This window comes from Trichoplax adhaerens, genomic scaffold, assembly GCF_000150275.1.
Source record: "Trichoplax adhaerens TRIADscaffold_1 genomic scaffold, whole genome shotgun sequence".
In the NCBI taxonomy this organism is placed as follows: domain Eukaryota; kingdom Metazoa; phylum Placozoa; class Uniplacotomia; order Trichoplacea; family Trichoplacidae; genus Trichoplax; species Trichoplax adhaerens.
In genome coordinates, this window is record NW_002060943.1 from 1787904 (window position 1) to 1814862 (window position 26959).

The window sequence follows — 26959 nt, forward strand, 5'->3', positions numbered from 1 at the left end:
ATTTAAAACCCTAGAATATTTCTATAACAGGACTTCCTTTTCCTCATTTTCAATGTTGTAATATCGTTTGTAATCATTAATAATATTAATCCAATTATTGTCCGCAAAAATAGCTTTTTTAGAATTATAATAGTTGCTCGTACTACATAGTAATGTAGACTAGCAATTCCATATTTTTTAAGGATATTATCTGCGAAAAAAAGGACCACCAAAATTTATTAACTAAATTATTTTCCGCAAATATAACTTTTTTCAGAATCTTAATATTTTGTTATACTTCATTATGATGTAGACTAGCAATTCAATATTTTCAAGCATATTATTTACGAAAAAATAAAATACAAAAATTATTTACCCAATTACTCATCCGCAAAAAAAAACTTTCTCCAGAATCTTAATAGTCAATTGTGCTCATTACTATGTAAATAGCAATTCATTATTTTTAAGGGTATTATCTACGAAAAATGGACTACCAAAAATTATTTACACCATTATTCTCCGCAAAGATTACTTTTTCCGTAATCTTAATAGTCATTTGTACTTTATCACGATGTAGACTAGTAATTCAATATTTTCAAGCATATTATCTACGGAAAAATAGATTATTTCAAACTCTTTCTAAAATAATTTGGCGGATGACTATATCCTGCGTCTATTTCTATCTACTTTAATTGCATTTTCTAAATCATTTAACCAAGATTATCCTTGAATATCGTTCACTTTAGGTCAAAGCTGTAAAAGTAGCACTGGCAACTGCATGTTGACAACCCATTGCGGTGGTACAACCTATTCTGGCTACTGTCCAGGCCCTTCTAGTGTTCGCTGTTGCGTCTCCAGTAGCGGTAGTGGCGGTAGCTACCCAACTAAATACGGTGATTTCATGAGAATCAACCCCAGTGGTGCATCATCAGCTACTGCTAGACAAGATGGTCTTTCATACTCTGGTGTTGCTGCATCAAACAAATTGGCTTCTAACGATTATAACCGATGTCTCCGATACAAATCACAGTTCCAAAGTGCTAGCTCAAGCACTCAAATCCCAGTTGGTCTTATCACCGCTATAGCCAGCCGTGAATCTCGTTGTGGTGGTGCTTTAGATTCTAATGGATATGGTGATCATGGTAATGGATATGGTTTGATGCAGGTAAATCTAGACGATAGTTATATCATTTAAAATACAGAGTTCTAATTATGATTATTTGCCTATACTCTATAGTTCGTTCATTTCATGTGATATCGAGAGATCATGACCTAGTATTTAGATTACAAGATGAGTATAGCAGATTAGCGTTCTTCTATAGAGAATAAAAGTTTCATTAATTTATAGACAATCAATGGAATGAAAATAAACCAAATTTTTAGATACGTATGTAGTGTCATGAAGCCAAACCAAAGCTTAAGATCATTTCACGTATCTAGACTATGATCGCAAAAATTTCTGATTAATTTAAACGTTATAATTCCATTGCATAAGCTTTTAAATATGGAAATAAAGTCATGATACTAAACTTCAAGAGATTATGACTCAGTGGTTAGATTATATAATAGGCATAGCAGATTTAGCAATCTTCTACAGAGAATAGAGTTTCATTAATTTGCAAAGATAATCCATGAAATAAAAACCAATCAGATTCTCTCTCGATTCAAATTTTTTATGCAGTAATATGAAATCAAACTAAAGCTTACGATCATTTCTTGTACCTAGACTACGATCGTAAAAATTTCTTATTTACTAGGACATTATGTTGCATATGGCTCTAAAATATGGAAATAAATAAGCAGACTAAACAAAAATCTTCTCAAAATAGGTGGATAAAGTCGTATTTGCTCCTATAATTGTTATTATTTCTTTGAATAGGTCGATAAACGTTATCATTCTCTACAAGGTGGACCATACAGTTCAACTCATATCTCCCAAGCTACTAACATTTTGATCAGTTCCATCAACGGTGTTGCTAACAATCATAGATCCTGGACCAAAGAACAACAAATGCAAGGTGGTGTTGCTGCCTATAACTTTGGTGTTAGCAATGTGCAAAGTATTGGTGGTATGGATATTGGTACTACTGGCAACGATTACTCCAATGATGTCGTTGCTCGTGCTCAATGGTTCCATAATAATGGCTTCAACTAAATACATGTACAACTACTCAGTTTTCTATTCCACTAAAACAGTCAAATACCCTGTCTGAGGTTTAGATTAATTTACTCTTTGTTCTTGATAATACTACTTCAATTGTCGTATTTCTAGAATAAATGTTTGTATTGGAGTAGATAGTTCAATAAAAGCAATTAGCAACTTCTATCAGTTTGTTTTAATAAATTCTCCACCTAGTCGAAGTTAGCAGAGCGACTGGTATGTTATACCATAAGGGGAAAATGTAGTAACCTTATACAAGGATCATATCATAAATTTTGATACTCTCGTACAGTTGCTTTCTTATGTTGCTGATTAATTCTTAGCTTCTTCTGAAATTTATCGTGTTAGTGATCACTACGATTTTTCAGTAGAAGGATCAAACTCTGGTGTTATTGTTTACATGCGAGTCTAACTTACTATAAATTTATTCTTACCTTCTTACAACATTAGTATCGATGATATTAGGATTTTGTAGTGAAACATCTGGAATTTGATGCTAAGTTCTCCATAGTGGCAATAATACTAGGATTTTAAGTGGAATACCTTGCTTTATCCTGCAGGCTTATTTCACCATCTTACAGTACCGACAATTGTCGTCTCTTTTAGAGTTTTTACCGCGAATTTACAAACTCTAATACCATCACTTGCTTCTATTACATGGTTAATCCCACCTCCTTGTATAATAGTACTCTTAGTATTAGTAAAGTAGGAAATGGTATTTTGATCTTTAAGCAGCAGCTGTTATTTTTCCTCTATTTTTAAAAATCGGCTTACTGGCTTAGGTTGCAGCTTGAATGATAGATTGATTACCGTACGGAATTATTTGTACCCTACCAATGTACCTATCAGCTTAGTAATACAGCTAATACATTTACTTAATGATAGATATCCATAATATTTTTAGCACTGATGTAAGGGTTCTATTCGATTTAGCAACACTACGCATCTGCTGCCACTACAGCTATCATTTGCATACCGGGTTGGAAAGCAATAATGAATGTTTATGCAGTATAAAGCATATGCAAATACCTAAATACATTTCACCTAATTGGCTGATAGTGTCTGTAACCAAATTTATTTCAGGTTGAAAAAAGTTAATTTTACTTCATGCATGCTAATCCATATGCAATGTACTAATATGCTTGAAAGAATAAATGCAGTGCATGCATAATTTTGTTACACCAAGGGTTGGAATTTCGTATGAGTTTTTAAGGTTACAGTGTAGTAAAATATTTACAGTACCAGATACACTTGATATACATCAGAGTTAATTTAAATTTGATGCCTGTACGCCCTGTTACTGAAATTTAAAATATTTAAAAATTTGGCAATCGAATCATATGATGCTTCTCATTCCTACTCCGGTAACTTTTGTATAATCCATTCTTTTAAGATGTTAATTTCTTCAATTGACATATCATGTTGCAAACCTTCAAACATCTGAAACTGACAATCTATACCTAAAGATTTTAAAGTGTTAGCAACAGCTACGCCCCATTCAAACTTGACCAATTCGTCATTATCGCCAGACATAACGATAGCGGACGGAGGTGATCTTTTATAACTGTGCAATTCCTAAAAATGACGATAGATTAATTACACTTTCTTTCAGGAACATTATGCCTTCAAAAGATACTATCAAACTATCGAAGTAATAATGAATGTGAATACAGTATTAGATAATACTATAATAACCTTAAATACAGCCGAATCTTTTGGAACAAAGGAGGATAAGGCAAAAATACCACCTAAGCTTCTACTATAGCGATATCCAGCATGCAAAGCCATAGCACCTCCCATCGAAAAACCACCTACATAAGTAGTACATATTATATACCGTAAGCAAATGAAGCAATTTATAAGATAAAGAACAAGTAGCTAAGGGGAAGCACTTTTCAAATGAATATTCTAATCATGCCGTATCATCAACATCGACTAGTAAAGCAATAATATGACTAGAAAAAAGATTCGTATTATCTTATGAACAATCTGTTTATATAGCACTGCCTAGAAGTAAAGCACTAACATAACTACAGGATCAAGAAGATTATTTTATCTTAATCAAAATCTATTCACCTCTATGCAATGTCGCGATATCCCTATTAGCTTATGAGCAATCTGTCTATATAGCACTGCCTAGGAGTAAAGCACTAATATATCTACAGGATCAAGATAATTACGTTATCTTAATCAGAATCTCTAAGAAAGAAAGCACTATTATAACTACTGGATTAAGATAATAGTATTATCTTATAATAATCTATTCACATCTATGCAATGTTACAATATTCCTATTATCGTGACAACCAAAAAAGTTGTATTCACAGCAACAATATCTGAAAGTAGTTGTAGACAATAATAAACTTGATCGATCATTAAAAATTATCCTTCCTATTTCAACTTGCATTACCGGCGATTTAATGGTAGTTTTACACTAAATTATCTAGGGAGCGTTGTCTAGATTATTGTTAGCAAAGCAAATCAACTTTTAAAATTCCAAATCTAAACAAACGCTGCGATTACAGAATTCTCACCAATGATAATCCTGTGATAGGGAATACCCTGGCGCACTTCATCTTCAATCAGTTGATGAACTATAGGTTTAAAATTAAGATTTTAGATCAATGTATTAGTTTGAATTGGTCATGAAGAATAGCTGTGTTTGTTACTAGTTAGCTTATCTGGTTATAAATACTGCACCATAATGAGATAGGCATACGAACAAAGTTTCTACAGAATGCCATTAAAAATCAGTATGTTAACGGAAATTTTGGTAACTGTCGGTAAACTTACTTCTATCCTTCATGACATCCACAGAATTTAACATTTCAGTGGTATTGGCATCGATGCTACGACGATCGAACCAGACATTGCTGAGTTGGCCATTTAAAGGTGTATATGGTTGTTGAGGTCTATGCGAATTGATTGTGATAACATGAAAGAGAGATACTCAATGTTTTTGTCAATCATGATTCGACTATTAATATACAAATAAGAGCTGAGCTCTTTTTATCAGCTAATACAGTACAGCAATTCACCAATTCAGGTCAATTTCAGTATCTTCCATCATAAGATCTACTGCGCTATTCTATATAACTTACAGCTGTATAATATCATACATCATTATCGCACATAAATTGATCTTGAATAGAATGAGCACAAAATCAACTTGTAGAATAGGATTTCACACGCAAAAGCAAATTAGACTTACGCATGTGGATATACTATTCGTATATGAGGAAATCGAAAGACGCCCTTGACCAAGACATTTAACCAATGACGCACACCTACAGCAGTATCCCCAGATCCATGTAAGAATATTACCGTTGCTGTATGTTTCCTACCACTACTATTAGGTACAACTAAACGTTGTAAAGGTTTGATGAGAGCTGCAGTCTTTTCTGCAGACATTGTGATTGTGGTTAAGAGATTGTCTGCCTTCTGCTCATTAACGAGTGTCTGTCTGTATCACTCGCTGCAATAGAGTATTTCCGGCCGTCCAGGTAGCCCTATCACGTAGATAGAAATTAATTAATTAATACTGTATATCCTATCATAAGCCTCTATGCTTGATTCTATGCTATATTTTAGCACGTAGTAGTGCAGGGTAACAGTTTTAGATGCAGTAGACCAGTAACGACTCTATAACCTATCTTGTTCTCCCTTCTATAATAATATGAGTAATAAGGAGATTGAAAAAGGATGTCGGCGAGTAGTTCTTGAGTAGACCTGCACAGCAACGCTTTATTTCCCTACAATATAGTAATAAGGCCGAGGAAAGAAAGTTGCATTAAGCAACATCAGATCTCTAGTGGTAGAATTTTGCGAGCTGTAAACTTTATCGTCTGTTGAACTATAGCTACCTCTCTGAATTGAATCATTTAAACTAAGAAAAAAAGCACAATGACATGCTCTAGAACGTCTCCAAAAATCACTTAATTCATGTTAGTTTTGAGCACTTTCTGACAAGATTAGCAATCTGTGCCAACCATATGCGACATAGGCTAAAGTCTAAGCTCGTAAAATTTACACTGATTGCAGAACCTGCAGACCCTAGCTGTAGTTGGAGTTATTTAGTTTAAGCATTTTACAGTTGCATAAATCTATTGGAGATATTATTTTTTATATATGCTATGCTATATGCTAATCAATAATAACATAATTAGGCAAAGGTTAATTCACGCCTCAAGAGTCGGATTATTCTTTCGTCATAATAAGTACTATGCTATTTAGCGTAGTTATAGTCACAATCGTCGTTATGTATCAGAATCGACCGATACGCCATCGCTAGTTGCTAAGGTAACACTGGCCGATTTGACGCGCTTTACTACTTGCTAAAATCGATAGAAATTCTATAGTATAACCAAGATATATTGTGGATATTACGTCTATATGACTAGATGATAGGCATTAATTAATTAATGGGCTAATACCGGCCTAAACAATCAACCCATTCCATATTAGTAATACTATTGTTATCTGTAAGTCTATTGCAGCTTTCTACTACTATATATAATTGGCAAGGTAGATTGAAAGATATCAAAATTCATCTATTTTGTAGTTATATCCGAGCTAGAACTTTTAGAATAGACCCGCCATTACGTAGTGTAAAATTACCGCCATTATCAATATTGTTGACGAATCTCTTATAACTATTTAGAGTAGGTGATTACAATTAGTTGAGGACAATGTTTATTCTTGGCTTACTGCTGCGATAGGATTCTTACAGCTTAAATTATCAAGTATTTAAGAATGTTATTACATTAATTTAAGCCATAATAATTCATCCTAGTAGTTTACTTTTTCTTTACTCTTTCTTCTGGTTACTTTTGTTGTGTTGGCTTTTATGGCATTAAGATAATAACCGTACAGGCACAGCTGGAGGCGTTTCAAAAAGTTAAAAAATTGGTATAAAGCCTAGCAGTCACGGTAAGACATAGCGTTTTGAATATTCAACTGTGTAATTTTTTTTGTCAACCTTCAACAACCAGGCAGTCCTACAAAAATAGTCAGCAACTATATAAAATAATCACTAGATTGATGATGGATATTGATCCTTTATCTCGAAGTAGAACCCAAATCAATGTTTAGCCATCCTCAGTTGTTGAGTAACCTTATCGTCAGTATTTAATAGTTTTAGTAATATAGTATACACGAGTAAGTGATGTAGATAATTTATGATAACCTACATGACGCAAGCAAAATCTATGTAATTACAGGCGTGTTTAATAAAGAAATTTGTTCGAAATAGAATTATAGCTAAATTTAGAAGTAGAATCAACGGTAAGTTCAAGATATGATGCCTTTAATATCATGCTGTTTTAATAATACAAACATCTAACTAATTAAAATAAAACCAAAGAGTATTGTAAAATCAATCTAAACAACTACCCTAGCTATACATTTAGTTTTTTTGATTGTTGGAGAAGTAGGATTATAATTATATAAATTGAGATTGTACACTGTTATTTTATGTTTACGTTAGCGATTTCAAGTTAGATTTGTCAAGAGCTAGCTAATCTTTAATGTAATACAACTAGTAATAAAGCTATTGCCTTTTTCTTTTTAAAATTTACAGAAGCTTAACTCAAGGACAAGTTCACCTTTAGTTAGAATTGATCATTGTGGTTAACACTTGTATGAAAAAAGTTACTTACAGAGGAACGCTTTCAACCGATATAGTACATAAAATCTAAAATATGACTGAAACTATACAATCCGTAGTAGCTCACGTTGATCAGCAAGCCATGCAAAAATTGGCCGATACGCTTGAAATAGAGGCCAAGTAAGTTTCACTCAATCTAGCGTTAAAAATTTATCCATAATGGCATCTCTGTTAAACAACACAATAATCATTTTGACTCCCAATTGACAATATTCGACATACATAATAAGCAATTATGTCGATTTTTAACAAATAACAAACGAGATATCAGTAAATATTATATATATTGTTCACATTTGATTTAGTACATGAAATTAAAACATAACGAGATTCTTATAAATGTCAAGTTAATATCTACGTTTGTAATTGGTTATGGTCCCTCCCTTTCAATATTAGCCTAAATCTAGCTTCAAATATCAAAATCTAACACTCATGTTTTCACATCCTGGCTAGTTGTTCGCTATAGCTAGTCACCTTAATCCTATTATCGAATTATAAAAGTAGAGCAGATTGACATCTATTTTATTTTAAAATTGGGGCAAAATAATTCATGAGTTTGTCCTTCTTCATCATCTTTAAGCGAACAATATAACATATCACTTTTTTACGAGTACCGACACTGGCTACTTTTTTTATCATCAGTATTATTTTATTAAAGGCTTTTAGTTAGAAATTTTTTGTAAAGATTTATCTAGTACAGTTGTCTAGTAAAGCTCTCTCAACGACAAATTCATTTTTCTCATGTCTTACAATAAACTTACGTTATACGTAAACAATCGAAAAGCTAAAGAATATTAACGCACAATAACCCAATTTTGTAGTTAATAGTAAATTAAAAAATCGTATGAGCCTATTACGAAAATTGGGCAAATTCTGGTATCAGTGCTTTCACTTGATCAAAAATAGCAGAAGTGGCTTACTTAAAAATATTGACTGGAGCTAAATTTTATTATATTGCTAGAAGAAACGGATAAAAGATAGGATATTAGCTAGTGTCTTAATTTGATCAGAAAATAATAGAAAGACTTTAGTCATGAAACAACATTCACTGCATTATAATTAAATCGCTTTCTGTAACTATGAGTAAAGGTTGGATTATTTACTAATGTCTTAGCATGGTAAGAAATCAAGGAGAGTATTTAATCATAAATAGTATTAACTGTAGTTAAATTATATCTTGTTGCTGCAACTAATAGATTACACAGTCAATTCCTTAGCAGGGCTAGAAAAATCATGGAAAGAGTGCAAAGACAAATATTAATTTCATTCTATACTACCTGAGACTATATATTATTCTATTATTACAACGACAGAAAATCTGCTTTAGCGCTTTAAAAAATTACAGAAATAACTTAGACTTGATAATAATGATTACATTATCGTGCCAAAAAAAACAGAAGAATTTTATAGTCAGAATAGTAGCCTACTAATTAAGATTGATAAAATTTTAGAATAATAGGCACATGATTTTAAATTACAATATATGCTGGTCTATCGTTAAACGCTACAATTTAACTAATGAAGATGTAGCTGATAATAATATCCATTGGTTGCAATCCTTCTGCCGCTTAAATAAGGATATTATCATCATTTCATTATACAGCATAGACTACGTCAGCTTATAAGAACTCAACTACATTCTATGCATTTATAATTACTTCTAAATAGACTCGATCGATCGATCTACTGTATATCACGATGATGTCAGATTAAATGTGCAGTTTGCAAAATCATTTAGTCCTTTGAAATTATTCCTTACATAATGATGTGCTAGATTAATACGACTTATAAGAATTCAGTTTAATTCTATACAACAGAAATTCAACTCTGAAGAGACTATAACTGACCACTTAAATGCTAATTTCCAAACCGACCATAGACTGACTGATTCTTCCTGCACGTACATTCAGCACAATACCGCCATAATGCGAATCAATCAATTTATTTTCGCCTATATATATGAAATTTACTAACGGCAGTTTAGCCTATAGCACGAGAGTATTAGATTAAAAAATAGTAGCCCAGTATAACAATTTCACTTTAAAGTTCTGACCGAAATCAGGTATATTATATAAATAATTAAGCTAATAACTAACCTATTTCCTTTATTACATCTATATAACTATCAAGAAAAAAAGCTCAAAAGGTAATTGAAATGTGTCATCCATTACTCTGAAAATTAAAATAAATTGTTAATTAATCCTACGATTTGTCAACAAAGCTAAAATAAAAAATTTTAATCCGTAGACGGCCATCTTATCTCTAGATGAAAGAGTAAAATTAAAGTTAAAAGAACGAGGTAAAGTCTTACTGTATTTTTTATATTATATCGGAAGCAAGAAAAAGAAGGCATTCGGGTTATTATTCTCATTTATCTCATGTCTGTATCATAAATATTATTGATTTCTATGCTGCTATTTTAGCTCGAATTGAAGCTTCCGCCCGATTTTCTGCATCTTATCAAAAATATAAAACTATTAGTCTAACGGATTCACTGGTATGATTAAATTTAGAAGGACTACATCTTAGCTCATTTATATAAAATTACTTTATGTATTCATTGTTATCCCATATTAATTATCGACGTAGCTCCATTAAATTGATGTAGTACCTACTCGTACTGTCTCATTATTGAATGATGATTAATTTATAATATAATATTCATCCCCGATTATTGTTAAATTAAACTGTCTTTATAGATTTCATACTAAAAATTAATCATTTTAACAGTAACTCACTTATAAATTTCAATTGAAGCGCTCAATTTAAAGTTTTAATTCATCTTTCAGTTCCACGTATACGCTATATTACGTTATTCGATAAATTAATTATAGAGCATAACCTGCTTTATATTTAGCATTGAAACTTGATTTCTTCTCCTTCGATCACATGCGACGACCTGCGATGTAATAAATTGTAAATTTATGATGATTAGAGACGATTTATATAAAAAAAAATATCGCTAACTTCCGTGAATACACCTACATATTGATAGAGCATGAATTAGTCTACATATTATTATGCAAGCAAATACTATACTATATTGTAATTTGGTTAAACTATATTATCCGCAACTTTTGCATGGATTTACACTGCTAAAAGATATTATATGCCAAATTTTATCTTAATATTATTCATCAGGCTCTAAGAAAGATCCTTTTCGGTCAGTTAATGGTACCGAAAGAAATTGACTGGTGTCGAGAAAGTTTTATCTTTCATATACATAATTATGGATTACCTTTTGGGCTTAAAATTCATAAGGTATACTACTGATACAGGTTGTCTATTATGTCAGCTATCCAATTAAGAAACTGAAATAATTATCATATTTACTAATTTTATTTAATAACAGAATGGACCATGCGGTGTTATTGCTGTCGTACAAGCATTCGTACTAAGACATTTAATATTTGATGAAGACGATGAAAACAACTATAAACGGTAGAGAATGAAGCCCAATTTTCTTCTGATTGGGCTTTTCATTTATACTGTAGCATCATCATGTATTTCGAATTTAATGTTTTAAATGCCTACCATGGCCTAACAGATTGAAAGCAGTCAATGAAAGGGAACGACAAAATGCATTAGCGCTAGCTTTGGCTGATATACTGTGGATTGCCGGTGAAGAAAGTAAAACTGCAATCGTTTTATTACCGCCAGATGATGATCGTTCAAAACCCATAGGAGCATCTCAAGTTAGGCTGAATGACATGACCGAAGATGTAAGTTATTCAGTTCTCGAATTTGTCAGTTTTTAGCTAAAGATCGTAAGCTATATTTAGCTAGCTAAAAGATTTGTACACTGCCGATACAGCTTCTCATAATACCGTAATACAATAGTCATTGGAGCCTAGTGAAGTGTCTCTTTTATATGCGTATAGCGGCATAGCAATATAGTTATGAAATATCCCAGTTATCATGCTTAGGTACTGAAGCCAGTTGACAACGAATCAAGCTGCTGATTCATTACTTAGTCACCGCGGACTACCTACTACAATAAATTACAGCAAATAACTATTGCCACTTTTAGATTCTATCCACATCCAGAAATAATACACTGTTAATTATAATTAACTAGGTCGCAAATTTAACAATTTGTAAAGTATTACTCTCCTTGATATTTATTGCATCTTGTACTGTGTAGTAATTTTTTTACTATACGCGTATACACAATGCTTTTAACTGCTATTGCAAACTAATTCAGTTCATTCCATTAATTAGGGAATTCTGTATCAATTTAATGCATTTAATGATCTTCGAGACTTTATCAAGAAGAAATTACCTATTGTAAGGCTGTTTACAGACTTTGATCAAGACTATCTACTTGTCCTTTTAATAACCCCTATAATTTTACTACTACGAATCTGTTTTTATCAGTTTCAACATGAATTTGGATATGGTGTCGCATTTTTTCTTTATTCTGCTATCCTATCCAGAGGGATTGAAAAGTAAATATAATTCAAACTGAAAAACTAATCATTTTAGTCATGCTGGTAAACAAAAAAAAAGCTGTAGTAGTATAGTTTAATCGATCTATTTTGTTATGATAGCATACGAAATGATATGGATGATCCAGAGAAGATCTTACTGACTGAGAATGAAAGATGCTCGCAAGAATTAATCAACTTGCTACTAGTGGGCAAAGCTGTCTCTTATGTTTTTAATGGCATTTTGGATTACGATTACAAGTTACGAAAGCCTCTGGTTTGTATACCCTTAATAATTAATTGATAAGTAATATTATAATCAATATAGTATTATTATCTTCATTGTGTAAATCACTAAGTTATGGAAATAGATTTAAGCTCATTGCTTGTTAAGTGCGTAAAAGTCATTTTTGATTCGTACGAATAGCAACAACCCCTTTTTGGCATTGACAAACGTGGAGTAGTAGGCCTACTCACGCTGATGGAACATGTCGCTGAAGGCAACTATACGGTATAAATATTTATGTCTAATAGAGTGATTGAAAACCTGAACGGCTTTTGATATTACCAGTTATGAAACTTCTAAAGAATTGCAGATACTCACGTTGTATAATTTACTTGCCTATGACATGCAATCAGTATTTGCAGTAATACAGACTGATTTTAGCTTTCCCCAACATAACTCTAATTGTATCATGAAAAATTCTAGGTTGGCAGTAAGCTCAAAACACCAAAATATCCCATATGGGTTGTAAATATCGAACTCAGCTTTGCTGTTATCTTTTCTTGTAAAAGAGATTTGTTAAACGATTGGTAATAGAAACATAAATTAGAATTTATATAAATCTACTTGCTATCTAGATCTGCTAATAATAGTAGGTAAATTATTGGTTGTAAAAACGCTACTTATCACGGTTAAATTTTTTATGACATAGGAAAGCGGAAAGGCAATTTCATTTATGGTACTATACTGGATTAGTAAGTCAGACGGAGCTTCAACGGATTCATATCGGTAAGAAACGATCACGAACCGATAGCTAACATTCTATAGTAGTTACGATTATCATGACTATTTTCGTCAACTGTACGAGTTTTACTTGAATACACTATTATCCCATACAGTGGTATAGCATTATCCAATAATTTATGATCATCTAATTTCATGTAGACACCTTGCAAACCTATATGCCCAAAAATAAGGATAATGTCGAACCTCTTATTAATCATTGCATACGTACGAAGTAAGTAGAAAATTGTCTGACAAAAATGATTATCTTTTTTCTCAACTCGCTTATACTGAATACTGCCAATCATAATTTTAAATTCTAGATGGAGTGGTGTTAAAATTAGTAGTCATAGCTCAATCTCGAAATAGCTATTGCCTATTGGAGTACAAAGAAATAAGAATCGACTACGGATCTGTCAACAATTAACAATCTTTTAATTATGCCAATCTTAGCTTTAAGCATGGATCTACCGTGATATAAAGAATGTTAAATAATAATATACAGTACTACAAAGTAATAAATGGCTTCATAACAGATTTAAAAATGATTTGGTCTCCTGGATTTCATAGTCAGAGAAGATTGTATAAGAGAAGGCATCACAATACAAAGAATACATGTATATCACTTGTATATCGCAACACCTTCATAGTTATGTTTTAGTTCAGATGATATACGACCATTCATACAATTTTCAATTAACACTTAAACCAATTTTGAGAATATATGCGAAAATAAACTATTCAAAGAAATTACCGTAAGCTGCAGTAGTTAAAATAGAGTGCCTTTTTCGTATCTGCAGGTATGGATCAAATCTGTAAAAAAACGATCGATTAAATAATATCATTCAAATTTGTCTCTAGTACCGTATCATTTGGCACAAAATTGTAACTGCTTGCCAGTCTAGATTTTAAAGCCTACTTTTATTCATTGTCTTCAGATTCTTCGAAAATAATCAGTGATTGATCTTTCTCCACTGAATCACCCTCCTGGAACAACACTGTCTTTACGGTTGCCGATCTAGGCGACACTATTTTGTGCTATACGTCAAAAAATTTAGAAAATTTTAGGAATGTAGCGATAAAGCAATGAGTTACTTGTTATTAGGTAACAGAAGAAAGAACACCAAATTACTTCTAACTTTATAAATTTCTATGAGAGATAGTAGTGTGCTATTCTTTAATAACCAAATAGTTCATATTACACTTACTTCCATTTTCATGGCCTCAATGAGCATTAAGACGTCGCCTGCCTCGACCTTCTGGCCATTTTCTACCAAGACCTGGCAATTGTAACAGAAAGATCAGTTTTAATATTTTTACTCATGACAAAATAAAATAAATTATAATAACCTTAATGATGGCGCCGGTCATAGGTGCAACAGTCCCAGCACCAGTAATTGCACTATCTTGTTGCATTGTCACAAATTTAGGTAGGGGAACTTGAACTTTAAACGAGTCATCCTGAAAAGGTGAAATATAATGCTGAATTTAAGAGATTAAAGCCTGCTGCATAACCATTCATTCGTAAATTACATACAGCAGTAAAAATGTGAAGGCAGTCGTTATAGCGCACTACGCTAGCAGTATGCTTCACTCCATTGACGACCGCATTTATGAAAATAGTATCGTCGTCTTCGGCATCAAATATCTTGCCGGCTACTTCCATTTCTAACGTGTCAGAAAGCTAAGAAACGGTTTTACTAAGTTCAATATGCATAAACCAATTTAGAGTAAGAGTTATTTTCGTATTTACTAAAAGCTACATTACCTTAATAGAATAGCTGCCATCACGGTTATAGGTAACTAAAAAGTTCATTTCTGAATATGAAATTTTAGAGCATAATTAGCCAATATTGAAGCACGATACAGTACCTAGTAAAACTGTAAACATATTTATACCGCTTTCACCATCCATTAACGTAACCGATTTTGAATAAAGGGTATTGAATCTGAGTCCAGACGTTGAATTCCAAGGAGAATATAGGTCTTCTACAATAAAGATGGAATAGTACATAGCATGTTAATTTCCATTTCTGATAAATACATTGTGATATAACGTGAGTAAACTACGTACGTGAAATGAACATATCCCTTAATAAGCCGTCTTTCTGTTCGAATAATAATAAACTCAAACAAGCCAAAGCCGACTGATCGCACGAAAGTACCGACTTGGTAGACTCAAAGAGCGAATTTTCATGCTCCTAAATTACAGCATAGATAACCATTTCAGATCGATACTTTATTCGATATTTTGCATAATTATAATTACTTGAATAAAGCCAGTATGAACATTTCCAGCAATAAATTCGGGATGGCTAGCCAAATCAGTTAGGAATCTTAGATTCGTATTTAATCCAACCACCTAGGTTAATTACGCGTATAGAAATGCCGATTATTCTCTTATCGATACTTATTATTTTAATGGTATGCTATTCTTAAGCTATTCATTCCTTAACCAGCTTGCACACATACATGACACTCATTAAGAGAATAGACTAGTTTTCGTAAAGCCGATTCACGATCTTCTCCCCAAACAATCAACTTGGCAATCATAGGGTCATAGTGCACTGAAACATTATCACCTGTAAAAAAATAATCAGCGTTGCTATCAGAAAGTGTGGTGCCAGTATGGTATCACCGCCATTTATAGTATACTGTATACTCCCTAGGTAATGATACTAGCTTACTACAGTACATGCTTATGTGAGTGCATTTGATATATTTATTTACCTTGAGTGACACCTGTGTCAATCCTTACAGAATCTGAGTTAAGAGGAAACTTGAGATGCCTTAATGGTCCAGCTCCTGGGAGAAAATTGCTAAAGTAACGATAGAATAACTATTACGGCATAACCCAGTCTTTTAGACACGGTAACTTAAAACGACGTTCAACTTCTCAATACAAATCTGATAAAAATCTTACTTATTAGGATCTTCTGCATAAATTCTTGCTTCGGCTGCATGTCCATATGGCTCAATGTCTCCTTGGAGTAAGGGAAGTTCTTTACCGGAAGCTACCTAATGTTTATCATCGAAGCGTCAGATATGAAGGGCAATTGAATAACTATTTAGGCAACATTAGATTTCGAATAGTTAACATTAGGTTAACTTAGGTATTACCTGCAGCTGCCATTCTACTAGATCAGTGTTCGTAACCAATTCTGTAACGGGATGTTCAACCTACATAATATCAAATTAGAAAACGTTGTACTAAAAAGTATCCAGATCAATGGAAATCCATTTTACTATTCTATCCACTATAACGCACTGGTATTTATTGTCTACGTAAGCAAAAAATTAATTTTACCTGCAACCTGGTGTTCATTTCCATAAAAAAAAATTTCTTATGTTTATCCATGATGAATTCTACCGTACCTAGAATTTTTACACGCAATGTCAAATTGTTTCAAATACTTTTTAAGCCTAAATATAACATTGAAATCTTGACCTTTACCTGCACCGACATAATTTACAGCCTTTGCCGCTCTCACTGCAGCTGCTCCAATTTCATGCCTAATACTTTCTGACAATCCCGGCTGTATAATAGGTAATTTGAGATAAGTCATGTTACGTATGCACTGAATAAGTAATAAACAGTCGTGAAATAGGAAGTATTAACTGTAAATACTAACGGCTGGTGCTTCTTCAATAATTTTTTGGTGTCTTCGTTGAACACTGCAATCCCTTTCACTCAAGTAGACTGCGTTCCCATGTTGATCGGCAAACACTTGCACCTCGACATGTCTATTAATTGCATAATAAATTCGTTTTAATTAAGACAATTGTAACACCGTTTACTTTACTATTTCTCTTCTATCTTAGCTCACCGTGGCTCTTCAATATATTTTTCAACAATCATCTTATCGTCATTAAAAGACTTTAGCGACTCACGCCTTGCAGATTCCAAAGCTTGATCAAATTCGCCTTCGTTCATGACTATTCTCATACCCTATAAATATGTAAGAATGTAGCTATATTAACATCCATTCATAGCAATAATGATTTACAAGGTTGCATAAAAACAACATTTGCAAAGAAATAGAACGTCTTCACTAACTTTTCCACCACCTCCACAGACGGCTTTTAGCATGACAGGATACCCGATACGACTAGCCTCATCCTTTAGTTTTGCATCCGCTTGATCTTCACCATGATATCCTTCTATAATTGGGACACCAGCATCCGCCATAATTTGCTTGGAAGTGCTTTAAGAGATAGAATAATATGTAATAAGTTTTAAGCTAGGTTCATCAGAGGAATAAATTTTTCTATTGAAAACCTCTTAAGACCCATATCTCGAATTGCGCTTGCTGGCGGACCGATGAATACTATCCCTTGGGATTCACAAAGTTCAGCAAAGTCCGCGTTTTCAGATAGGAAACCATATCCGGGATGAATAGCCTTTTGGATAGGAATATTACGAACTGTAAATTACACGTTCGTTGCAAAATAGCATACGTAACAAGGAATAAACTACAAAAGATTAAGCGTTTACTTGAGCTCCACAATAATTTGCAATATCAAGAATTTTATCGCCCCGCAAATAGCTATCCCGTGATGGTGCTTCACCAATATAGTATGCTTCATCGGCCTATAAAGATGTAAATTATCCGATTCAAAACTTCATTCAATTACAAATAGTCGCCATATATTACTGTCGAATCGGGAAGACACGGTATCATTTACCAATAGAGGATAAGTAAAATAAATTATAAACAACGAGTTACCATTTCAACGTGCATCGACCCCTGGTCTGCACTACTATATACGGCTACAGTCTTAATGCCCATCGATTTGGCAGTTTTAATCACCCTACAAGCAATTTCACCGCGATTCGCTATTAAGACTTTGGAAATCTTCTTTCTTTTGACTTCTATTGGGATAAAAAGATGGTTTTGGTGAATGATAAAATAAAAAAGCCTAATCATGCTGGATTACGAGTATATAATTTAGCAGCAACTACTGTGTATCAAGTGTTATCTAATGGTTAAAGTTAAAACAGCACATTGGAAACATAATAATTATAACGATATCTATATTGAATACAGCAAAAGGTAAAAATAAGCTAAGTAATGCAAGCAGCAATGGTAGTTGATAGATTTATTTCTTAATTATACGAGTACTACTATCGAACGCTTACTACAATATTAGTTGGTAGTCATGAAAATAACAACATATAAGATGTAATTGCAAGCACAGATGCCGTTAAAATCTACTTATTTTTTGCTAAATGACTCATTGCAAAATGGGTATCAATAGAATTTATAATTAAGATTATTGTAAAACATGATTATTTCAAATACTAATGCAAACTCGATTGCCCAAAAAGTCGCACGTCAGGACAATGTTACAGGAGGCTTTAATCTACTGCCATGAGTCTACAACTAGTTCTATCCTTATCTTGATATCAATTTCACCACCAATATTTACTAACAATAGTGTGGAATAATACCTGTTGATTGATATCTTTCGAAAAGATTTCTCAATGTAACGATCGGTCTCCTATAATGCGATAGCAAAATATAAGCAATCCAATTACAACGTGGTTAATCAATAATATTTATTTCTTATTAATCCTGTTGGATTAATTCGTTATGCGTTAATCCATGGGCCACTAGAAGAAGCTAGGGGAAACTACGGCTTCTTCGAGTGGTCTATGGTTATCCTATAGTATTACGTAAGGGAAGAGTCTTTGCATTGCCTTTAATGAAAATAAAGTTTGATTAATTATAATACCGATATTAACGTTAGGAAGGTAAAGTACTTAGGTCTAAGCATGCTACTCATCGAACGATGTAAAGTGATGGTAATTTGCATTGAAAGTTTACAAGAAGCGTAGAAATTGTGTATCAACTATTTTACAGAGCAATTCTGGGTTAGGATGAAGCAGGGTATGAAGGCTTTATACACAGTCTACGGGATAATAACAAGCTAATTCAGATTTAGATCCAAGCATATATTCTCTATCTACCGTTCAAGATTGTTTGGATAGAAAATCATTCCTACTGCTCCTAATTGCTCTAGGGAGCACTTTGGGTCAACAGTGCTATTCAACTGCTCAAGTTTACATAGGCAATGAACTCATTTAATGGACAAATTAGCATCAGGATCGAAGTTCGAGCTTGTGCTCGCTAACGGTTACGGAATCAGAAGGTGAGTTACAATGACTCAAAAATTTGGCCAAATTTCACTACACTGCTACTGCTTGGCGAGTACAGCATGTCCTACAGACGCCATCTATCCACAGCTGCATCAAACTCCATGTTCTAACTTGGAAGGTTGAAGCTGGCCCAAGCCAATGGTCATAGAAAGAATATAAGAAAAACGAAGACACTAAGAGGTTTTACTGCGCTTAACTCATCCTTACTGCTACTCCTGGATCAGTATTGATACTACTATCTATCCATTGCTCAAAGATTCGATTCAATGACCCTTTAGGATAGGAAAATATTTGCACTGTTGATAAGTACGCTACTAGAAGTATTGCATTCCTGTCGGTTGGAGCTCACAACAGCCAACCACGGTCAATGATAAAATGTTTATAAGGATAACTGGAACATTTTACGCCATCTAACTCAATTTTGCTACCATCATTCTAACGAATAGCTACCTCGGTGGATAGCATAGACACTGTCGTCTATCTATGACTGAAAATCACTACCAAAGCACAAAGGCATGTTCCAATCTGCTGTGGTGGGGAGAAAAGTGCTGAAAGAGATTCAAAATGAATTGAAATTTTTTCAAAGCTCGACATATTACCTGTTGTTATACTTGCAAGAACTTTGTCGTAGCCAAAAGATCCTGTTGGCTATATTTATACCAATCTTGGAAGACATTTTGACATCGATTGAAGAGGATTACTCTGGATTATAGAACATGAACGAGGAAAGTTCAAAGTCTCAGTAATGGCTGCCTAGTCAATGGTGAAAACAGCTGTGGAACCTCAATCGCAGATAGACTCACTCTACCATGAACAACGAACCAATGTGCAACGACTATTGACTGAGCGGACACGCTCCCGTGTCAGCCCACTGCATCATTGTATTACAGTATGATAACATTGTTGTACGGTATTGTACTGACTCGTACAGTACAGTACAGTACTGTACAGTACTATATACTGTAGTCCGCTAAGTATGGTACGCTGGTCCGGATCGGATCCTTTACTACTAAGGTACCAGTACGCACTACGAAATGATCCAGACAGTCCTCCATATGCTCAAGCAATGAGACTCGCTGCAATGGGTGTAAACCTACCAGTCTAAGGCCAAAGATGGCCAAAAGCGCTTTGAGGTTGGGCGTTTGCAATACGAATATAAAAGTTGGCATATTCAGAATTGTCAGTTAGCATCTGCTCAAACTTGGAACAGAATTGACGACAGATGATTGTTGAGAAGGAAAATAGCTTTATTTTAATGAATAAATTATTAATGAAGCAAGTAGAGACAGGGTATGAGGATTGTGAAAGGATAATCAACATCACAAGGTTCAGACAGAAGACTTTGTACTATGGTCTATGATACACGAAGACGTATAATCATCTATGGATGTTAATCTAGTATGACATGTATGTGGTACACTTGGGGGTTAGGGTATTTGAAACACTTTGCAATACTAATATGAAATGGCAACATTCAGAATTACGGGTTATCAACCACTGAAACTCGTAATAAAATAAAATTGACGACTGATGATGGTTGCAAAGGGAAAGTAGTTTTATTTTAAACAAGAATAGGATAGCAGGATTATTAAGGTACCGCTAGAATAATGTGATGTCGAAATGTATTCAAATTTTAAAATATTATCCAATGTTGCGCATTATATTAGGGCACAAATGCTGCTACGTGGAAGTGAAGATAGTCGTGCTTATTAAGGCCACAAATGTACTATCGCACTTGATTTCATTATAATAAAGTTTATAGTTGCTAGGAGTAATCAATTTTATTCTCGAATCGGAAATTGGAACAATGAAACAAGTAAAAGCAAAAATGAAGGTCAAGTAAGTTTAACGAACTTCAAATACTGTACCAACCATTCAAGTGACTTAAGTCATATCTATTCTGGTATACCGTGGTGGTAGTAGACTTGGCGTACAGTACAGTATAACAAAAAATCTCCATTTGAATGATTATTGAGAAAATACGAATACGGCCACAATACGCCAGGTATACGAACTATTTGCTCCGTTTGATCTGTTGGATTTTCTATTAATCTAGACTATTAACTTGATGCATAAAGTCATTTCTTAAATAAGATGCTATTGAAGAACGATGTCCATTCTTACTATTCTATAATAATCTAAGATAAAGGATTAACAAGCATAAACTCGTATTTAATATGTGATCCATTATTAGCTTATTGGACTTACCAATCCGACACGATAGTCTAGATGCAATACTTTGCACGAAGACTATAACTAAATAGGAGGTTAAGAATGGTAAGGTAGAATGCAATAGATTAAGAAATCATGATACGCTGGTATACTAGAGTATGAAGAGGATTTATGCTATACAGTTCTGTTGTTACAGTAGTTACGATATATATTATCTATTCCGTAAATTAATCGTAGTATCCGTACTGTTATGTATGTAAGAATATAGTAACTTGTTGTACTGCACCTAACGTGTTAGCATAACATAAGGTAATGAATTACTAAGATTAGGGTATAATACGCTTTTACGGCTATACTATTGAAATGCAGTAAATCCTAAATAAAAGAGACTTTCAGTAAGCTTACTAGGAGGAGTGTATCAAAGTTCCTCGTGCTAACGTTAACGACTAAGAGTGGAAATACAACGCGTACGATCGGGGACTTTTCAAGAATTTTCTCTTAAAAAAAGTCCCTGGTACGGTATAGAATTGACGAATATTGCTGCAATCCATTCAGTAGGCAGATTATCATTATATAATACTCGTATTAAAGCATATTGAGCAATTTTTCATACTGTTATCTTGTATACAAAGGTATCTAGTATTCATCTTTCATAAAAGGTATAGAATCATGATCAAGAAAATTTTTATTCGATATTGAAGAAATAAAATTGTATTTGCTTGAAAGTGTTTATAGTACAAATAATCTGTAGTAATCCTGATTGTCAACGGTTAGAATGCAAGTCAATATTGTTGTAATTGACTCAAGGTAATTTCTTCGAAACTTGAAAATAACCAATAATAACAATGATAATAATAATAGCCTACGCGTTTAACATACTTAATCAAATATATAAAATACTAGCGAAAATCTGCAAAGTGAGAGTTTATGATTACCGGTAACGAACATACATCGTTGGATTTCTTTAGAATAAAGTTTTCTCTCTATATCAATAAATGGAAATAAAATGTACAGTACGCGTTCAAGTCCATGAGGTCGTGCCAATAGATATTAATAACTCTTTCAGTCTCCAATACAAAATTCATTCTTTTCGATACCATTAGTAAAATATTTTCAACGCTGCAAACAATGCGTATATTGATATTGCTTATGCATTTACTGTGGATATTAAAATACGGATTCAAGTTTAGATTCGGCCAAGTTTAATTAATTTATGTCGTCATCATAGGATAATCCCCTGGACCATTCGTATAATTCTCCTGCTTGTTCTTCCCATTCATTTCCTTCAAATATGATATCATCAATATTTGTACGTGAGGTTGACTTTCTGTCTTGTTGCGTGCCTCTATAACCTATAACCTGATTACTTTGCCGCTTATTATCATTATTCGGCTACAGAAAATGAAAATCTCAGTTATAAATATTCCAATTACTGAATTTGAAATATTTTTTCACCTCATTGCTTTCGAAATCTTGATTAAGGTAATTTTTTCTCATAGATGCTACACGTTTTTGAGCTCTTCTTGATCGGCGTTTGCTTTGGGAAGTTTCTTGGTTTGTTGGTAAACCTGCTCTATCATTAGATGTTGTAGCAGATCTATTCAAATGAAAGAAATCAACGTAAGAATTAGCTGCTTGATGCGTTATGACAATACTACAGTATATAATTTACACAATCGGTTCCTGGCTGTTATTAAAATATTAGTAAATGTACTACAGGATTGTTTAATGATGTTAATGTTATCTTAAATATCATATTACAATGGGGTTTGTGCCAATATTGGTGGACCCAAAGGCAATCCAGAATTTGGAACATAGTAATCTACCATCTGAGGGGCTTGATCTACAAGCTTTCTAGTTATTACTCCAGTAGCCATATAGGATAGAACATCATGCATAATATGATGGCGTGGAACATCTAAAATGGTTTGATTAGAAAAGCGCTTATTTAAAAATTGTATACCTCACAGTCACGAACATTAAATTATGCATGCCTACTAATATAATTATTCTTAAAAATGCTTTTATATATGTAAAGATTTATAATTAAAATTACTTTCTAGTGACAATCGTCGCCACAAATTTTCTTTGCCTCCTTTCGCTGCTTCTTTCTCATCCAAGTTACTTTGAAGCTAGAGATAATGTTTGTTGTTAATTTCGATATTTACTAGTACTAATATGTGTTTATGAGAGCTATGATAATTGTAATTGTTGACTTTGTATGCGTTAAAAAATATCTTTAATAAACCTTTGGATCAAGCCAGCTTTATTTGATAGAATAACACATATTAAATACCTTAAGATAATCCTGTAGCGTAACAACATCAATTTCATCAGTGATTTCATGACATTCTCTATCCCAAGCATCAGCGATCATTTGATCATAGAATTTTCTGTAGCCCATCATTTTGCATGCATCAGCAGCTGCCTATGATTTGAATATAAAATTATTATATCAACTATATGATCTTACTGCATAAGGCATGACGCAATTACCAGGATGGAATATAGCATCAATTTCATATATATTAAATCATACCTGGGATGCAGGCTTTATAATTGTTCTGCCATTATAGTACTTTACTCCAAGATTTCTTCTGTCAATATAAATCTTAAACAAAATACTTGGAGGAAACTCTTGACCACCAAATCTAATGTAATTGTAAATTTACGGAAATGTTAATCTTACTATAAACCAAGCTACAGAAGCATCTTTCAAAAATAGTCGCACGATCTCGCATAATTTTAAATTACCTAAATCGAATTTTTGCAGACAATGCTTTATCTTTTAACAATTCTGACTCTGTTGGACATATTTTTCGTATAACATCGAAGCTGATTGATGTTTCCTGTGTTATAAGGAATATAATCCTTGCGTGAGTATGCTTTCAATCGAAAAGAAATTAAGTATAAAACTATTTCAGTATCTAGTATACTACAGTTATTTAGTGTCAACATTTACCGCTTTACATAGAGCATCTTTCAATAATTTGAAAACCTGACGATCTCGATAAGACCACCAACACTTCTCAATAACTCTGACAGCGAGTATTTCGACAGTACTGTGAAAAATGCCAATAACACGATTCACTGAAAATTACTGTGCAATAAAAACCCATAAAGTTGATTTGTAGTTCTAATATAGAGCCTAATGACTATCAATTCAATTAACTTATTACAAAATGCGTCATTAATTATCAAGCTGATCGAAACACTCGTTTGAAGTCTAGATGATACAAGCATGCCTTTAAAAACTACTGTTAAGAGTATTGCATTCGCATTGCAAGTATAAAATTGATAGGATAAATTAAAAGCGAATTTGTTGCCTACAACGGCGACGAAGATAATCTATAATGATTTCTTAACTTGTAATCTTTTTACCTGAAACTATATCTTCTAAAATAATGATCATTGGAATAATTTATAGCCTTATTTTTGGAATTTTTTTGAGCTATTTCTAATGCAGTAATCCCTCGATTTTCATTTGTAGCAGCGCTATCTGCGAATGGTTCCGTCCAAGATGATTGATAGGTACCGGCCGTAGCTATAGGATAGTCTTGCATCCGAGAAAATTCTGGGTTCATACTTAATTGCTATGATATTATGTGATATCAGCACAATATGAATCAGGAATCGTTTGATAAGGTTTGAATTAAGGGCTTCAGAATGTCGACGAGGCCAAATTACAACACTGCTTTAAAACCATGAATGTTATGGATATATACTGTACATTAAAATAACTGGTTAATCATCGTTGACAATCTGTTGTATACAATTTTGAGCAAAGTTATTTACAAATTGGTATGATCTATAATTAATACTGTATCTTATTACAATTATTTTTCTCCACTAATTATATAATTAGTGTATTGCACGTCCATATATTAATTGATGTGCACGTTTCACTATCCTATATAACTGCAGGATAAGTACAAGTATAACTGATTAAATTTGCAGATAACTTGGTATACTTATAATATAGTCGTATCGCAATTATATTATCAAAATTAAAACACTAGCCTACTATTATTATTATTATTAAATCTAGCGCTTGATCAACTAATGTAGATCTCGTTCGTATCTTATGCTACCAACTAGAATGCGTGATTACGATCTGAGCAACTACTTAAGAAGCTAAAAAATACTACGCCAACACTATCCACTAAGAGTATTGCCTATTAAAGTACGTTATGAAATTTATAACTGACAATACTGTACAAATGTACAATTATAAAAATTAGAAATACAGAACGGAGGTTTTCGCTGCTTCTTGGCTATATCGTCGCTTCCAGCAGTCGTCGTAATTGCCTTTGGTCATTCTAATAGTCAGTTCGTATTTTTAGACCGTTACCGTGGTAATCAGGTTTTTATTGCGTTTGCGCAATGGCTGCTTATGATTTCTCAAGTCAATCCATTGGAAAGTAAAGATGCTTCTACACTATACAGTGCAACTTACCTATAAACTTTTGCTAACATTAGTATGAGTACGAAATTGTGTCTTGCGTTAGTTCATTTCAGCCAACGTCATGTTTGTAACGCGAAATCGATTGCAGTATTAGCGTGCATAATGGTCGACTGCATTGTAGCGCAAACATAAGCCTTTTACCATAGAAATTACCTTACCAATTTTAATTTTAGCTGCCAACTCTGCTACAGTACGCAAAACCCACATAGTGTACATTGTACTGCACCTACAGTACTTGAACCGTACTGTAGCGGAGACCATTGTCCTACATGCTACCATGGCCACCATTTCTCCATTTCTGAATTTCGACTGGTTTATTCTCTGCCATTTGCCGCTGCTTAAGAGCATAAAGGTAACTCAAAGGTCGACCAATTGCAATATTCATCTGGGTAGCAAACTATTAATAACTATCCATTTGTATTTAAATGCTAATATAATTAATACCAGGTGTATTCCGTACCGTATTAGAGAGATTGCTACAGTAGACTATACAAAGTGTACAGTATAAAATCGCTAAATACAGCACTGGAAATCAAGAAAAACAACGAAATTGGATGATCTGGAAGTAGTTCTATGCTAATTTGTTCGGCTCATCTCATTCTTCATAAACGGTACTGATATAGACGTCTTGGATACACATTCTATATATACATTTGTTATTCTCGATGACAATGAATGCGTGAGGATTTCCTTCAATAGTAAAATCACATCAGAATTCTGGCGTTGTACCTGCATTAATTTATTAATCGAAAACTAAAGTCTGATCCGTAAGCCCTCAAGTAAGCAGAATGCTGTACAACAGGAACAACTTAATTCAAAATTGGTTAAATAAATATATGATGTTGATGCTAACTTAAAATAATCTAGGAAGACTAATCATATCTACCCCACTAGCTTCATTATTAAACTTATACTCCACTGTGG

The 26959-nt window shown here is 33.2% G+C and overlaps 5 protein-coding genes across 5 annotated transcripts; 2 read left to right on the forward strand and 3 right to left on the reverse strand.

Moving 5' to 3' along the window:
- Positions 1 to 817: 817 nt before the first annotated feature.
- TRIADDRAFT_63166 (expressed hypothetical protein) lies at positions 818 to 2289 on the forward strand. Its single transcript, XM_002107641.1, has 2 exons — positions 818 to 1144; positions 1859 to 2289. Exons 1-2 carry the CDS (start codon positions 881 to 883, stop codon positions 2132 to 2134), a joined length of 540 nt encoding a protein of 179 aa, XP_002107677.1. The 5' UTR covers positions 818 to 880; the 3' UTR covers positions 2135 to 2289.
- A 1207-nt stretch (positions 2290 to 3496) lies between these two features.
- Positions 3497 to 5551, reverse strand: TRIADDRAFT_49569 (uncharacterized protein; the record flags this gene model as incomplete). The annotated part of the gene is made up of 5 exons (XM_002108440.1): positions 3497 to 3715; positions 3836 to 3951; positions 4675 to 4734; positions 4934 to 5052; positions 5352 to 5551. The coding sequence occupies 5 exons, from the start codon at positions 5549 to 5551 to the stop codon at positions 3497 to 3499; spliced, it is 714 nt and encodes a 237-aa protein (XP_002108476.1).
- A 2288-nt stretch (positions 5552 to 7839) lies between these two features.
- On the forward strand, positions 7840 to 13607 carry TRIADDRAFT_51423 (uncharacterized protein; the record flags this gene model as incomplete). Its single annotated transcript, XM_002107642.1, has 15 exons — positions 7840 to 7925; positions 8920 to 8923; positions 10053 to 10104; positions 10229 to 10302; positions 10947 to 11066; positions 11158 to 11246; positions 11353 to 11527; positions 12027 to 12092; positions 12183 to 12253; positions 12356 to 12509; positions 12660 to 12743; positions 12942 to 13045; positions 13168 to 13244; positions 13401 to 13473; positions 13562 to 13607. The coding sequence occupies 15 exons, from the start codon at positions 7840 to 7842 to the stop codon at positions 13605 to 13607; spliced, it is 1275 nt and encodes a 424-aa protein (XP_002107678.1).
- Positions 13608 to 14159: 552 nt separating this feature from the next.
- TRIADDRAFT_18834 (uncharacterized protein) lies at positions 14160 to 18166 on the reverse strand (the record flags this gene model as incomplete). The annotated part of the gene is made up of 20 exons (XM_002108441.1): positions 14160 to 14276; positions 14447 to 14518; positions 14589 to 14699; positions 14776 to 14922; positions 15007 to 15056; positions 15138 to 15227; positions 15313 to 15439; positions 15508 to 15600; positions 15711 to 15820; positions 15969 to 16057; positions 16162 to 16256; positions 16359 to 16418; positions 16546 to 16613; positions 16693 to 16774; positions 16871 to 16982; positions 17066 to 17187; positions 17296 to 17443; positions 17518 to 17639; positions 17734 to 17829; positions 17966 to 18166. 20 exons carry the CDS (start codon positions 18164 to 18166, stop codon positions 14160 to 14162), a joined length of 2112 nt encoding a protein of 703 aa, XP_002108477.1.
- Positions 18167 to 22776: 4610 nt separating this feature from the next.
- Positions 22777 to 26242, reverse strand: TRIADDRAFT_51425 (uncharacterized protein; the record flags this gene model as incomplete). Its single annotated transcript, XM_002108442.1, has 10 exons — positions 22777 to 22962; positions 23026 to 23167; positions 23332 to 23488; positions 23627 to 23702; positions 23867 to 23998; positions 24110 to 24221; positions 24325 to 24419; positions 24533 to 24632; positions 24952 to 25163; positions 26189 to 26242. 10 exons carry the CDS (start codon positions 26240 to 26242, stop codon positions 22777 to 22779), a joined length of 1266 nt encoding a protein of 421 aa, XP_002108478.1.
- Positions 26243 to 26959: the final 717 nt, after the last annotated feature.

Bases quoted from the DNA above. Each gene is read 5' to 3' on its own strand.
- TRIADDRAFT_63166 (XM_002107641.1), top strand. From the start codon at position 881: ATGAGAATCAACCCCAGTGGTGCATCATCAGCTACTGCTAGACAAGAT. The intron at 1,145-1,858 runs GTAAATCTAGAC...TTCTTTGAATAG, and splicing joins ATGGATATGGTTTGATGCAG to GTCGATAAACGTTATCATTC.